The sequence below is a fragment of the Eptatretus burgeri genome, chromosome 3, assembly GCF_056783735.1.
Source record: "Eptatretus burgeri isolate ZD-2024b chromosome 3, Ebu_testis_v1, whole genome shotgun sequence".
NCBI lineage: Eukaryota > Metazoa > Chordata > Myxini > Myxiniformes > Myxinidae > Eptatretus > Eptatretus burgeri.
The window spans coordinates 15,187,903-15,205,402 of NC_140963.1; the positions used below are offsets into that span (position 1 = coordinate 15,187,903).

General features: G+C 45.0%; 1 protein-coding gene across 2 annotated transcripts in view; it reads right to left on the reverse strand.

The window, feature by feature from the left end:
- LOC147029436 (ETS translocation variant 1-like) overlaps positions 1-17,500 on the reverse strand; it is a 231,928-nt gene that overhangs the window by 199,264 nt on the left and 15,164 nt on the right. For both annotated transcript variants that reach the window (XM_085872483.1, XM_085872484.1), the window contains exon 3: positions 11,270-11,317. In XM_085872483.1, the coding sequence (XP_085728609.1) occupies positions 11,270-11,317 (48 nt within the window). The remainder of the gene's footprint in view (positions 1-11,269; positions 11,318-17,500) is intronic.

The window sequence follows — 17,500 nt, forward strand, 5'->3', positions numbered from 1 at the left end:
CCGTGCCAGCTCAAGTGGCACACGCAATGAGCACAACGAATGAATGCATGAACGGTTTGAACTGAATGCAGTGAACCACAACGGTGCATGGGCTGCACAAACGCAGTCTCCGTGCCAGCTCAAGTGGCACACGCAATGAGCATAACGAATGGATGCATGGACACAAACACGGTGCACGGGCTGCCACTGCAGGCCCGTGTTGTAGCTGCCAACAGGGCAGTTCTCGCAGCTTGCAAACTGTTGCCTTGATCCTGGCGCACATGGAAATGAACAGGGGGGGGCAAAGCAAAAATTGAACGGGGCTGGTGAACGTGGGCAGTGGGCATGGCATGGCAAAGGTAGCAGGCAAACACAGCCCGCAGAAGAAGGCCGCTGCAGGCAAACATAGCGGGCAGATGAACTGGCCGGCACAGGCCTTGAAGCAAACACGGCCAGCCGATGGCACAGGCCTTGCAGCAAAACAACAGCTGCCGATGAAGTTGGCCGGCCTCCGCCTTGAAGCAAAACACGGCCAGCCGATGAAGTTGGCCAGCTCTTGCCGTTCAGTGGAGGTTGGTGGAGGGAGTGCGGTGGTGCTGGCCACTTGGAAGGCGGGCTCGGACCTACCTACCTGTCTCCCTCCCAACCTATCGCCTTTGCCTGTCACTGTACATACCCACTCCCTTAATTTGTCAAACCCCAATTTAGCCCCAACTTATTTTTTTGTTGTTTTTATTTTTACTTCCCCTCTATAAATCGTCCCCTAACCCCCTTTATCGTCTTTGTTCGGCTAACCTATCCTGTCACCTAGCCTACTCCCAACCCCTACGTTCCCTTCCCGGAGGGGAATAAGGGAGAGCTAACGTCCTGTGTCGAGGCCCAACGAAGCCTCAGAATGGCCTCCCCAGAGTTCGGCGATCTATAACCAAAGTGGGTCCAGCGGCCCACAACGACAGCGAGGGGATGGATGGTGCGGAGGGGTACACTCCTAATCTACCCTATCCATTTCACTGTTAAACTACCCCGGGGCTTTCAACAAGCGCCTCTCGCTTAAACTATTGGTTCTAACAACCCAGATTCCCGTCGCCTGTGTTGGTGTCCTCACAATTTCGGGCCTCGCCCCCCAATTTTCGCTCCGTGCCCTCACACGGTCTCCTGGCTGGGACACGTGGCTCCCTTTGGCAGGCACGACCCTCTGCCGAATCTCCCGCTATGGCACCCCCAGGCACTACACTGCCTCCGAGCCTACCAGCTCCCTAACACCGGGGAGTGCCCCCCATGGCACCTCCCCTGAAACGCACACGTGGCAGGCCGGCCTCCCGGGCCCCTTTCCGAGGGTCACCCGTGCCCACAACACTGCCCACGCGGCTAATGGCGCCCCGGGCCCCCGCACCAAGCAGGCGCACCCGTGCCCACTACTCTATCCCGGCCCCCCATGGGCCCATGGCCTACCGCGGCCGACTAGCCTGGTGCCCGGGGTACCCACTCAGCGATACTCACCTTTCGCAGCCACGCTCCCAAGCCCGTCAACAGGGCTCCTGCACCCCTCCAAATGGGTCTCGAGCCTACTTTCCCACCAACAACAAAACGACCTCCATTTTTCAATTTGACTAACCCAGCTAACTCAATCTACACTGACCCCGGGGTCCCTTGGGCGGGAGTCACTCCTCCCCCCAATCACTCATCGCACCATGCATTCCCCATTCACTCCACTCACACAGACCCGCTGGCCTCACTCACTCAACAAGTACACGTACTCACCTCACAACCCACAACTCTTCAACACACACACCGCTGAACTCTGCCATCCTTCTAACTACCTCCCCTAACTAACTCGTGCTCCCACGTCGTCCCTTAAACTACAGCACGTTCCTTTTAACACTACGTAGCTAAGCTACGTCCCCTCTACACATTCACAAGTCTGTCCATGTCCCCAAATAAATCATTTTATTTCCCCACCTAAATCTGGCTACAATCCCTCTAACTAATCCATTCCACGGACTCCATGAGGACTTACCCCTGCCCCATGAAGTCGGTCTAACTAAGCTAACCCTTCCCCCTAACTAGTTTCCATCCTGTGCCCAGGTTAAGGGGTCTTCCCTCCTTGCCCAGGAATCCTGTGCACCCGAAAGTGAGGCTTGTTTTTTCCTTTTTTTTTTTTTCATGCGCACCACCTGCGCGGCAACTCAGAGCTCGCGCCCTTTGCACCTGTCCGTGACGTCATGCAGCTGCACGTGTTCCTCGTCCCTCCTTGGACGGTGCCATCCGGCAGAGATACCCCTCCTGCCGGATTCCAACCCCACGTGCAGCCATGACGTCACCGTGCGCAGAAAAAAACACAAGCCCCACGTCTCGAGGGGTTCCCCACGCGAACACATGTGCTTTGCCCGTTGGAGCTTAACACACACGATCGCGTGGAGAACCCGTCCGGTCCAAATCCATTTACCTGCCTAAACTTTGTCCGTCCGCGGGATCGGCAAATCCACCGCGTGCGTTTCCGGACCGGGACTTCACTCTCGCAAGCGAGCACGTGGTGGTCTCGTGCGTTGCACAGCACGGACCGCGTGCTCACTGCTGGGTGAACCCGGCACGGTCCTCGAAACAACTACAGCCGCTGCTCGGCTTTCGTTCCTCCCATGTCGCCGTCGTCGCCTCCATTCCACCCACGCACACCTGCGTGTTACGACGCACACAGTCCACACCATCACATTCACACGGGGAGACGCGGCTGCGTGCTCCCGCATGCCAACCGACATCTCCCTCTCATACCGCTCTCTCACACACACGGTCTCCCTTGCACACAGCGACCTTGCACACAGCCGTTCACTCACGCATGCGGGGACACTCACCCGCGGTGCCTCATCCACACACCGTGCCTCACTCACACACGCGGGGGCACTAACCCGCGGTGCCTCACTCACACTCCGTGCCTCATCCACACACGCGGGGGCACTCACCCGCGGTACCTCACTCATACACACGGCGACACTCACACACGCGGTCTCTTCCACACACGGTGCCTCACCCACACACGCGGGGGCACTAACCCGCGGTGCCTCACTCACACTCCGTGCCTCATCCACACACGGCGTGCTGGGAAGCACGTACTCCGGCACCATCGCCACCACACCACTCACACGTGGTGCCTCACTCATACTGGCCGTTTCACTCACACACACGGCCTCACTCACACACGGTGCCCCATCCACACCCGGCGTGCTGGGAAGCACGCACTCTGGCACCATCGCCACCACACCACTCACACACGGGGTCGCTTCCACACACGGTGCCGCACTCACACCTTGCACCACACACACAGGGACAACCACACTGGGGATTTGTGTCCCCACAAGGGTCTCCGGGGCCTCTATACCCCCCAAGCTCTCCGTGCACCTGTCCACAGCACTCGTCCTCTCAACCTCGCAAAGCACGACCGAACTCACCTGGTCGTGACTCACCTCAAGGGGGCATACTCCCTCCCCTCGTTCCTGGAGGAGGCCATCCAGGTGCTCGCACCGGGTCCCTGCACGCTCCGCGAGCTCACCCCCATTATCCTCCACTACCTCCGTGTGTGTGTGCGCGTCACTTACCCCGTCTTCCTCGTGTAGTCTTTCCTCTATTTTTTCTATCTCCCGTGTCTCTGCCAACTCTTCCCCCTTTACCTCCCTTGTCTCAACTATTATTTCCTTTGTCACGGCCTTCATGCCCGCCTGCAGGCTTCGGCCCATGTTCTGCGTCTCACCCCGCAGCTTTTTCATTTCTTCCCTCATTTGCTGTGTATTCGCATCCATCGTCGTTTTCACTTCATTTGTATTTGTATCCATCTTTTCGTTCATGCCTTTCATTTCGTTTTTCATTTCATTTGTATCCATCGTCGTTTTCACTTCATTCATTTGTTTGTTCATTGCCGCCAGCATGGCGCATAGCTGGGCCATGTTGGATGCACTCAGCTGAGCCGTTTCGGCAAGGGTTGGGGAAGGGTCTTGGTGGAGAGGGGGGGGGAGGTGTCATACACCGCGGCCGCTGCCGCACCCACCTCGGGCCCTGGGTTCAGTTGGGCGAGTCCGTGTTCCTGCACAGTCAACATTTCCTGCTCGGGGATTCCATCCTGGACCATGGATCCTACACATTCTACATCCATTTCTAATACCCCCGGCTCCCGCTCGCCTTGAGACGCCATCTTGCTTCTCGTGAAGGGTTAATTTGCTCGCTCGTAATTTGGAGGGAATCGGGGGTCGCTTCTCTCACCCCTGGACCGATTCCCGTGAATTTCGCTGGAGACAGGAGAGCCTGTTTTCCTGTTCTCCGATACCAGTGCCGCGAGGAGGGCGATGAATTTGTATCGCACGACCTGACACCAGTGTTGCGGTCTTCCGCGCCCGCCGGCGTGCTGACGGCCACGTAACTCGAATCGCGGCACGTCGCCCACCGGACGGACAATCCAGTCGTGACCCTCTCGGACTAACGCCGGGAACCAGTCACGGGTGGACCTTTCGGTCTCACCGCGATCGAGCCAATCAGCCCCCGCGTGGGATAGGGTTGCTCGCCAAATTCGACCTACCTAAGTACCCACGCGGAGGGTAGACCGGGCGATCGCACCTCGCCGCAGGTCGACTTCGGACACGGGCCACTTAAGCGACCCGTTCCGTACTATCAGAATAACCGAGCGGTGTTATCGTCGACCTCGACGGTTCGATTAATTATCGGGCGTATTCAGCCCACTACCAACCCTTTACGTGAAGCAAGATGAGGGTTCAATGGGGGAAAAGACGAAGCGAAGCGGGAGAACAGTTCAACAATAAAGCACATTTATTCGCGGCACACGGGAAGCACACAAATACAATTCCACCAAATGCACACAAAAAAGAAAACACAATTCCATTTACACAAAAAGCAAACATAAAAGTGAAAACACAGTGCAGAGCTAATACCGACTACCGAGCACACGGCAACACTTATACAATTCTACTTCACAGACGGCGCCGACAACACATACCCAAAACCAAGGAAAAGAAATACCCTCAAGAATGAGGCGGGCCTGAGGCCGAGACCGGGTCGGGCCTACCCGTCTGGTGATGAGACGCGGAGCGGCGATGGCCCCGCAACCCGCGGGCCTCGTGGACGGTGTCTGGTAGGGGGTGGGAACGGGGCCCCCTTGGTCGCACTATCTCAGCGCGGGGGGAAACAGGAGGGGGTTGCTGATGCTCGGGGTATAGAGGATCTTTATTATCCCTGGTGTGCGTCTCCACCTCGGCCAGGTCGCGCTGCCGGCCTCCCTCGGGCGTGCAGCTCCTGGCACCGACGCGAGCACCCCCTCGTCCGACTCTCTTCAGCTTCTCCAGCCACTGCAGGCTTCGGGCTCCAGACTTCCACACTCGTCCCCTCCGTTCCGACTCCTTCTCGTTCTCCTTTTTCGTTCTCGTTCTCCTTTTCGTTCCGACTCCTTCTCGTTCCGACTCCTTCTCGTTCCGACTCCTTCTCGTTCTCGTTCTCCTCCTTCTGACTGACGAACACCGTCCTTTTATCCCCCCGTAACTTCGCCTTTGACCCCCTCCCTTTGACCTTTCACCTCGCTCCCCATTGGCCCGAGAAAAAGTGGGCGTGAAGGCTTTTTGATCTACAAATTTGCATATATCGATCGCCCTGGGGGCGGGGCCAATTCGCCCCTCGCTCACCGATTGGACGGCAAAAAGTGGGCGTGTGTCGTTTTTGATCCGTTTTTGAAGCACAAAATCCGTGATTTTGTACACGCTGTTCAACGTGCGCCCTACACGAGTCCAGCATCGGTGCCCATGAGTGGCGCGAGATGACGGTGATGCGATGGTGGCGAGTTGTGACGGTAAAGGTCGTGGCGGTTGTGGTGAAGCGGTGTTGTGGTTGGTGGTTGATGTTGTGGTTGTGATGGTAATCATGGCGGGTGGTCCAAAATAAAGATAGTAAAAGAAAAACGGCTATCCTGAAGAGTCGCAGCTCGCATAAATGACATGTATTCCCACTAGACAACGGGTTTGGGCCTAACTACACATGCACTTACCGAGATACCTCACCTAAGGGACCTGAATGGTGGTTTGCGAATTTGGTAACCACAACAATATATATATATATATATATATATATATATATATATATATACATTACAACGTGTAATTTTTTTACACTTTGTTAAAAAAAACATAGTTTTTCATAAACATAAACATAAAAACATAAAAAACATGTCTAAAATCCCAAATATGAAAAAATTATAAAGTTTTTTTTTAACATCAATCTGAAGTTCATCTAAATCATATTCAAGACAAAAAGACATTAGTCCTGGCTAACCACATGGTTTCCTCCAGTCCTCGTCCTCCCCAACATCCCACCAAACACTCCATCCCAACTGTTGATAAACTAATAGATTGCACTCATGTTGAAGTGGTGTTTATGTAGAGCAGGCATGACTAGCCATAATGGCCTTCTTCTGTGATAAAGGTCCTTGCATTGGTAGACATCAGTTTACTTTAATGCGAATTACAGTAGCATTAGTAGATAATGGACAAAGTTACATAGAGTTCAAGTGACTTGAACCTGGGTTCTCAGCAACATGAGAAATTGTTCAGAGGAAAACAATAAAAACTAGAGGGGGAGCACTCGGGAGAGTGCAAAACCTCCGCCGCCAATACTGCTGGGTCACTCAAGTGAACCTTATATCTTATTCATTAAATATGATGTCAACAGTGCTGACAGAGTTCTAGTTCTTTTCTCCAACATTTTGGGGGGGTAGGGGGGAGGGTTGGAAATCACTTAAAACATGTAGAAATGCAAAAAAAAAGAAATCGAAATTTTGTTGAAAAAAAAGTTGCAAAAAATGTTTTTTTCTCTAACAATTTTTTTTTGGGGGGGGGGTTGAAATCAGTTAAAACATATAGAAATGCAAAAAAAAAAAATATTCTTTAACAATTTTTTTTTGGGGGGGGGACCAAGTCCAAAATCTAATGACATGATCCTTGGACCATACCTAACCCCCCCCCCCCACCAAGTTTCGTCGAAATCCGTCGAGGAGTTTTCCCGTAATACTGTTCACAAACAAACAAACAAACAAACAAACAAACAGAAAGGGGTGAAAACAGTAACCTCCGATCTTCAATGGCGGAGGTTAATGACAACCCAAACGAAAGGAAAGTGATCAAATATGTGACTCGATGTAGACAAAGCATAATTGATTAAACAAGGATTGTTGTGATTGGAGCAAAGGTGAATGGATACACGATAAGCATAATGGGGATGCACTGTGATTGTATAAATGAGAATTTATTTATTTTTATGTGTTTGCATGATTATATACATCTTCAGGAGAATAGTATATAAAAGTGCAATTTGTTTAATTCCAATTTATCTTTTCCAGTGTTCATCTCACTGAGTACTGTATAAATTTATAAAATTCATAACATCCAAAAGTTACAGAAACAGGTGGTCATGTTTTATTCTGAATAAATAAATCCAATTAAATTGAACCAGAACTACAAAGGGCACTCAGTAGAGCGCATACCTTCGCCAGCGGTACATTTTGCCACTCCCCCCCCCCCAGAAACCGTTGATTGTGACGGTATTTAATCCCATACCACATCTGCCATCTCATATGTGTTATGATGGCTTAAAAACATTAAATTTCCTGCTGTTTCACATTGATTCACGTACATTGTACAATTTCTGTATGAACTCCCTGACCTTTTTGGGTGTCGGCGTCAAGTCAATGTGATGACAACTGGTCACATTATAAGAAATAAGTTCAGTGACACCCCACCCCCCCAATGCTTTAAACTCACCAATAAAGTCACTGTCAAATATTACACATCACAGGATAGGGAATTGAATTCTAAACATTTTGAATTTACTTACATGCAAATTGTATAAGAATTGACCGCATTATGATAATAAAGGTCATTGACCCCCCTGACCTTTGACCCAAACCGCTAACAAAGGTAATGACGTCATTGTGTCATATCGTATATCACAAGATTGGGCATTGAATTCACAGCATGCAAATTGGATAAAAATCGACCGCACTATGGCAAAATGACGATTTTGAGCTTTTCATGACCTCGACCTTGACCTTTGTACTCTTAATTTTGTAATTGGTATTAGAGTGTGGGGAACAGAACAGTCAACATTTTGGTGTTGGTTTCATGCAAATCGGATAAGAATTGACCGTGTTATGACTAAAACCCACATTTTGCAATGTCGTGACCTCCACTGACCTTTGACTCCCAACCGCTAATAAGGGTTATTACGTCATTGTGTCATGTCACATATCACAAGATGGGGCATTGAATTCTGAACATTTTGGCATTAGTTGCATGCAAATTGGATACAAATTGACCGCGCTATGGTAAAAAGACGATTTTGACCTTTTCATGACCTTGACCTTTGACCCAATCGCTCCCAAAATCGAATCAAATGGTCCTCGGATAATAACCAATCATCCCACCAAATGTGCTGCGATTCAGTTCAATACTTTTGGAGTTATGCGAATAACAAACACATAAACAAACACACATATTCACAAATAAATAAATTAATACACAGCGATCAAAACATAACCTTCGCAACAAAGTTTGTGAAGGTAATGAAGTCGATGGGTGCCATTGCAAATCCCCATACTTCCCACCAAAAGCAAACTTGAAAGATGGCAAAAACTTCCACCAGGATTGAGCCGATATGAAATTTTGAGTTTAAAATTATTTCCCTGTTTTGACCTCTGTGACCATCCTAAGTCCCCACCCCCTACGACATGAATTCGGGGTGAAATTAAATAAAAAAATAAAAATAAAAAAAACATCGCTACATTTTCATTTGTCTCTCAATGTTGGTTGCATGTATAAATTTTCATTAAACAATGTTTTAAAATGTGCCTGTAATTGCATTTTTTGGTATTTGACCTTTTAACTGATATTTGACCTTTTCCTGTATTTGACAATTGTATTTTTTGGTGTTTGACCCTGCCTGAGGGGGCGCGGCCACAAATGATACTGCTCGTGCACCTTCGTGCCATGTGGTGATAATAACGACCAAGTTTGGTGGATTTCTACACAACCGTTTAGGAGGAGAAAGCTTGATGGAGAGACAGACAGACAAACAGAGATGGGGCTGATTACAATATCCCCCTGTTTTTTTTTCAAAAAGCGTTGAGATAATTAAAGATTACCTACTGTTTTTAATTAAGCTCTATGCCACCAATTCACCAAGCTATCATTAGAAAAGCAAAATAAATCAGATGTTGCAATACAAATGAAAAGATTTGTATTGTTCATATTTAGGAGTATAAATTGACCTCTCATGTTAATAAAATTATTTTTCCTTAATTAATAAACCAGAATCTAAATTGAATGAACTCAGAAGAACACCACTGACACGATCATCAATTAAGTGCAGTTTCACAATCCAGACTTGGAGCAACAACCTTGGCCAAGACAGTAATACAAGATGAATCTGATAATGAAAATAAACGGGTGTTTATGCCCAATGCATATGTGGTAACGAACTAATAACAATACACAAGCACGTGTAATGTGTAAAAAAAAAAAAAATGATGTTGACTCCACTAAAGTGTACTCAAACTGAAATAAGCAAACTGTACCCAATGATCCACAACAAAATGGCTCTTACAACACGAAGCTGATATGTTACCTATACATCCATAAAAAAGAGCATTATAACGGTAAGCAAACAAACCCTGAATCATAAAAGCAAGGGGTCTATTAATGGGGACAAAAAGCTTATGTTATCAGCTGCACAACCATGTAATTACAAGAGTTTCAGACTCCAATGTCGTAAACACAGATGTATCTGGAACATAACATTGACTGAGAATAAAATTACAACTCACTGTTTGTACAATCGGCATGCACCGGTCATTAAAGCAAGTAAACAACCTATTACTTTCAACTGAGGCAAGGAGGCTGATGCATGTAAAACGAACTTGTGTGCTAAATTAGTCACAAGTATTTATCTATGACATTTATGCATGATGTCAAAATGAATACACCAAACAAAATGTTTGCCTTCACTGTGCAGCTGCTGGACATTGCCAGAACGTGGGGATTTGCAGTTTACGCTCCTGGTGCTTGCCCTTCATCTGTCTGGTTGTAAATCCAATCAGACTAACAACTGCTGGAGTCTTATCCAACCAAAACTGCTCGATGTTGAATTATGAACTGGGGAGGTTGCATTGTGAAGCATGCCATTCTTTCAAAAGGACACCAGGCTGGCAGTCCTGTCTGATTGGATTAATTTGCGGATGTTAAAGATCACAAAATGCCTTTTTGAAAAGGAGCGAGTCTTTACGCCAGTACACTGGTAAAATCCAAATCATCTGGATGACATTGGTCACAACTGTAAAAGGGGGCTGGCAGCACAGCTGAGAAGTATGCACACTCACCTCTGAGCCGTCTTGCCTGGTTTCCAAAACTCAGCCTCGCTATAAACTGTCATCCTGATGCATCATATACAGGGAGATTTCATCAATGTGTGAACTCCCCAAAAGTTTACTCAAACCGAAATAAGCAAACATAAGCAAAATGTAGGATCAGTCAATATAGGGACGGTTTGGAATTCAGCCAGAGAGAAAACCCAACGAATCTATATTGGGGATGGTCAATGGTTATTGAGCCAAACCTGGATATAACATCACAACAAAATTATTTGCTGCCAGAGAAAATGTAACTTTTCTCTTTGTTTTATCATTTGGGTCTTCCTTGGATGGATGTTAAACTGGGTGACCCTTCTACCAGTAGAAGTTGGTGGATGTTAAAGATCCCACAGTGTCCTTTGCGAAGTAAACGAGCTATCACAGACACCCTGAATAAATTACAAATTGCTGCCCTAATCTACAGAGAGCACTGCATCAGCGGAACAGCCATGCCCCCAGGAAATGATGCTACCTGCAGCTCCATGCTGCATATGAAAGAAGAAGAACTGTAATAGCGGTTCGGGAGGGAGAGAAGCACTTCGCTTCACAGATCATTCACACACAAGTGATGATTGAACCAGGAAATCAAACTTGCAATTGCATTTGAAAAACGATTGTGCTTAAAGCATGCCAAAGTAGCTGCCACCCCGCAGCACATGTTTAAAATCAACCATCCACACCTGAACGCAAATGTTCGAGAGGAAAGTTACCTTTTAGCTAGAATTCAAGGTATTGAAACAAATCCTCACCTTCCTCAGGCCACTTCATCATGGAATGGAAAATATGAATTGCATACTCATTTCCATTTATACAAGACACAGAACAAATCTGAGATCATGTGCTCACCTTCTGTCAGCCACGTCTCTTGCAACAGGCTCAGGTCTTGGAAAAGCTCTGGTAAAGGTCGACAGGCAAAATTATTCAGTGAAACTTGCAGAACATCGTTACAGCAAAGATTTGCATTACACAAACAGATGCCATATTACCAGGCACAAATGCAGCTGCTTCATCTCTCATCCACAGTAGTGCACATAAATCATTCAAATGGAAGCTCATTTACAAATGCACGTTTACTGCCCGAACATGGAAATGCAAAACTGATCTTAGAGTGGCTAAAAATGGCTCTGGCTTTGGGGAAATGTGCTCGGTTGCTGTAGTTTTGGGCTCACTTGGTTGCTGGGTAGTTGGGGGTGATTGGGGGTGAAACCTCATTCTCCGTTAGCCCCTGACTTGGTGTTTTTGATTTTTCATTTCTTTTGATGACAAATTCCTGAACAAGGTAGGCAAGGACGCAATAATGCCAAAACCTACAGCTGGATATTTGAGGAGCTGTAATACTGTGTGTCCATGTATTATGGAGCCAAAGAAAATGCCCACGCCATAACTTCAAGCAGAAACTTGTGAACAATGATAAGCATAGCCTATGAATACGATTATCACATAAATGTGAGGAAATGGACACATTTTCAGAAGTGAAGATGTAAAGTTCTTCAAGAATCAGATTTTCCCAATTCAATGTTCACCTCAAAAATAAATAAATCCTTTCGAAAAGCATCAATGACACAAGGTGGAGAAAAAAAAAGAAAGGATGATCGGTCAATCGGGAAGTATAGCGTTCGTCCAGGGGGAAAACCTATTGAGCGAAACCTGGACATAACATCACAACAACAAAATTATTTGCTGCAAGAGAAAATGTAACTTTTCTCGTGGTTTTATCATTCGGCCCATCCATTTGTTACTTTTAACTGATTTGTTAAGTTAGTTAACATTTTAATTCTGCAGACTGTCATTTATTTAACTGCTAGTGTAAGAGCTCATCAAAAATGACAGGTTGGAGTTATTTTATTCAAAATATTCAAGGAGACTGGAAGATATGTGAAGTTTCGCAGCAAGAAAGTGTCATTTTTAAAACACCTCATGTGCAAATGTTACTCTCTTTTCTTTATCATCTGGGACATTTCAAATTTTTTCTTTATCATTTTGACGAAACAACCTCATGAGCGTGCCAAAGTCTGAAACCTCGGCAGAGCATCAGGTATGCTTTAATCTTCATTATTCATAAGACATCTTACGGACTTAAATGAACACTCGTTTTACTCTGCGCATGTTACACATCATGTGCTGTGAATTTCACCTCCCTATGCCTTGGATTTATTGTTTGAGTCCCCCGGACTCTGTATAGAATTGATTGATGAATTTTGTGTGGACAGTGGCGTGAAAACAGGAAAGCAGGGGGGGGGTGGTGAAAAACACCTCAATGGATAGGTTATGAGCTGTAGTTGTGCACCTTGACACTGGTTTTTTGACAGACATGAAGATGCGAGGAAAAAACGGTATTTTTAATCGCGCTAATATATTATATTGCGAGACGCCAACCATGATGACGCTGTGAAACATCTACTCGCCTAGCGGCAGCACCTACCGCTGTGTATCTATTGATGGCGCCACCTGGTGGTCCGAGGGGACTCATATGTTCAAAAGAACATACCCTTATATTTTTTTAACTCTTCTTTACGCTGCCCATGAGGCTCGATTTGCAAGTCACCATCTACAATTCCAATGGAAGAGACATAATTACTCTTTTATGGAAAATATTTTTCGAGTTTTGTATCCCCAAAAAGACAGAAGTGAACACATAGGAATGTTGAAAAAAAAATTTTTTTTTTAATCAGCCTTTAAAACCCGACTTAAATCGTCCTTATAAGGATGGACAGACAAATTCACAAATACTTCTACTTAATTATGAAATGAAATACGACTTAATATGAACTTAATATGACTTCATATATGAACTTAATATGAAAGGATCCGGATGAAATTTTGGGGACAGTTTGAGTATGTGACAAGGACAAACTGATTAGATTTTGGTGAAGATCTAGATATGGATCCGACGACTGGAATTATTTAAGTGATTCTTCACCATTGAGAGACAGGGCCAAAAACGATAAATAGCACGATATCTCAAAAAGTTGTGAACGGATTCGGATTAAACTTGGTGGACAAGCTGGGTGCGTAACAAGGCCGAATTGATTCAATTTTGGTGAAGATCCGAATCTTGGTACGGATCTGATATTTTTTTTAAGTGATTCTTTACCATTGAGAGATAGGGTGAAACCGATATATGGCACAATATCTCAAAAAATTGTGGACGGATTTGGATGAAACTTGGTGGACTGGTTGGGTGTGTGACAAGGAAGAATTGTTTTGATTTTAGTGAAGATCCAAATCCGGATCTGGATACGATAATGATTGAATTTTTAAAGTGATTCTTCACCATTGATAGGGCCAAAAACTATGTAGTACTGTATCGCATGATATTTCAACCAGAGAGTTTGTGTCAAAGCCACCCAATACTCGCCTCTTTATACATTTATTGTTCTTAAAAGACTAGTCTAATAATAGTTTTTATAAAGCATTGCAGTGAAGTCTGATCCAAACAATTTTAAAGTAATATATGTATTTGTATATTGTAATTAGTAAACTAGTACACATATTAAATGAATAGCAAGCGTCTAGTATAAACAGGCAAGCATTGGGTGGCTTTGACACCATCTTACGTTGAAATTAAAAAAAAAATTTTTAATCATTTGTTAATTTCAACTTCACTACACCAATAGTATACCCCAAAGGAACCTCCATGCCAAATATCAGCATCCTAGTACACATATTAAATGAATGGCAAGCGTCTAGTATAAACAGGCGAGCATTGGGTGGCTTTGACACCATCTTACGTTGAAATTAAAAAAAAAAATTTTTAATCATTTGTTAATTTCAACTTCACTACACCAATAATATACCCCAAAGGAACCTCCATACCAAATATCAGCATCCTAGTACACATATTAATGAATGGCAAGCTTCTAAAAAATAACTTGCACCAAAAACTTTAGCGTTGATGTGCTACAAAAAAGCTAAGTTCAAAACAGGTCAAAAATTTAAAACATTTGAAATTATTTTTTTAATTTCAGCTTCACTTCACCAATAGTATACCCCAAAGGAACCTCCATGCCAAATATCAGCATCCTAGTACACATATTAAATGAATGGCAAGCTTCTAAATAACTTGCACCAAAAACTTTAATATTTTCACGCTCACGCTGACGCTCACGCCGGGGGTATCGCAATAGCTCACTGTTCTTCGAACAGGCGAGCTAAAAATGTATTGGGCCCAATATGTTCTGATGGATCAGGCATTATGTGGCGGAGGTATGCGCTCCACTGAGTGCCCTTCTAGTTTGGTATGCAAACATGGTAGAACGCTGAACCACTCCACTTTCTAGTGGTTCAAGGGAGAACGGAGAATCCCAGAATCCCTTTCGAGAAGCTGAATAATCCTCCATCCCTCTTCTCTTCTTATTCCTGTTTCTTCTCAAGCTCCTCAATCCTCACTTCACTTTCCAATTCTTTATTTTATTACCACCCAGACACCCAACTGCATATAGTCATATGACTGAGGGTAAAGACAACACGTGGGGTGTCTGGAAGGTTAAGCCACATCCGAAGGAAGGCTAAGTTAAGCATGTAGAATGTACAACACCACCCACGCAAGTGTCCCACGCCCAATAATGGAGCTGATAGTAGTGCTCATATGGTTTAAAATTTCATGCTGAATGAGAATAAAAGGTCATTGGATACATGCACATCAGGTCACAGCACATTGCCTCATTCAAAAAATTGATGTGTTAATCAAAACTATGAAAGCCTGGATCAAAACCAAAAGTAACAATGCACTCAACAAAGATAAGCCTGAACCTTAAGTTTCCTTATCAAAACATAATACATGACTTTCTTTATCAAAACAGAAAACTTAACTCCAGCATTCTACTGCCGGGTTCTTAAATGTCCTTTGTAGTTGTGTGGATAGTAAACTTTGCAGTACTTCTTCTTTCGTATGCAGCACAAGCAAGGCTGCAGGGTGGCATCATTGGCTGAAGGTACGGTTGTGTCGCTGATGCAGCGCCGTCTGTAGGTTAGGGCAGGAATTTGGAATTTGTTCAGGGTGCCAGTGATAGCTCACCTACGCTTTGCGAAGGACACCATGGGATCTTTAACATCCACCAATGAATGCCAGCAGATGGGACACCCATTGAACGTCCATTCGAGGGACAGCACACACTTTGATGAATCACCCTGCCTGTGAAACACCAAGATGACAGTTTATAGCTGGGTGAGGATTTGAAATCAGGCGAGACAGTTTTGAGGCGAGTATGCGTACCTCTCGGCCATACTATCAGCCATTTGCAATACTCGTTTCTAGAGAATGTCATTATGCTTTGAGAATCATCATGATGATGATGAAGCTTTTGTTGGCAGCCAAAGTAAAACAGTGAGCTGTGAAGATTCCAACCCAAACATTTGAAGAACAATGCTAATAAGGTTCACTTGAGTGACCCAGCAGTATTGGCGGCGGAGGTTTTGCACTCTCCCGAGTGCTCCTCCTCTAGTTTGTTCTGTAAACTACTGTGATGCAGTGGCACGGCGGATTGTAATAATTGCATAACGACATCGTCAGCAGATGGGAATGTGTTATTAATCTAAAGAAAGTGGTGAACAAGATGATCTCATCTTCTGTAAGCATGACTTAGGAGAAAACTGATCTGGAAGCTTTGGAGTTCCTAACTCTTAAATTACATAATTAATTCAAGTGACAGTTCATCACACTCAGGTACTCACAATGTTGCAACATCTATTTTGACAAGGAGAAGTGTCTGTCCAGGTGTCCATTCATGAGTCACGCTTCATTATAAAGGGTTACTGTGGTTCTATAATAACAAAAATGGTACCGTTGGAAATCGATTTACTTGGACCAAAAATTTATGTCCTTTCAATCACAGAAATGCCAGTCTTAAAAGCCCACTTTTTTGAATGGAAGAAGAAGAAAATTACCCCCGTGTGGGGGTGACGGTCATCTCTCTAATACCACAAGTTCTCAATGTTCAGTTATGACCGAAGACTACTGTGCAGTTCTACTGCGCAGCTCGAACTGCGCAGTTTGGTTTAAGATGACTCGGCATTTTGGCGCACGCGCACGAAATTACATTTTGAAAATAAATGCCGACGTTTACATTTCGGGTTTTGAAACTTTTGCACCTTCGGCGGAAAATGTATAAATATAAAAGGCTAAAAATGTGTTTTATATTTATATTTCATTTCTCCTTCCTTCCTTCTTTGCGAATCGCATCGGCGTTTTTGGCCATCTTCCAGATCACGTGATGATCAAACGGGAAGGAAATTCAAAAATCTGTCCAATTAAATAGAAGATAATATGTTTTACTATCATAATCAAAAAACAGTTGCCGAATATCTGGTAGAATGGCAGACGAGATAGGTTTTGAAAATGGCGATTTTTATAACTTACGTGACCTCGTGACCTCATCCCTGACCTTGAACCCGGACAAAGTTATATCGTTGTGCAACACTCATCGACCTCTACCCACATACTAAGTTTCATCAAGAACGCAAAGAAAAATTGTTGACGGACGGATGTACATTTGGTCCGGCTTTATTAGGTCACCTCGGGAGAGATGACTTAAAAAGGAAGAGGAAGAAGAAGCGGAAATGGGATCTTACTGAAGCGGTTCCAATGGTAACCCTTTAGAAGGACACAAAAGGAGCACACAAAATTATCTCTCGAAGGAGTACAAAGAACAACCACAGCAACATCCACAACAACAATAAGATATAAACTAAAACGGCACTCTCGGTAGAGCGTATGCCTCCGCCAGGCTGAGCTGCTGATGTTTTGTATCTCACTGATAGGCCAAATCTGCATCTGGAACTCAACCAAAATCTAATAGGCTTGTCCTCGTCACACACCAAACTCATCCACCAAGTTTTGTCACAATCCATCCACAACGTTTTGAGATATCGTACTTTTTGTTGTTTTTTGGCCCAATCTCTCAATGGTGAAGAATCACTTATGAATTTAAAAAAGTCTCGTATCCGGATCTGGATCTTCACCAAAAATTGAACAATTTATCATTAACACACACCTCACCTGTCAACCAGGTTTTGTCGGAATTTGTCCTTAACGTTTTGAGACATCATGCTAGATATATATATATATATATATATATA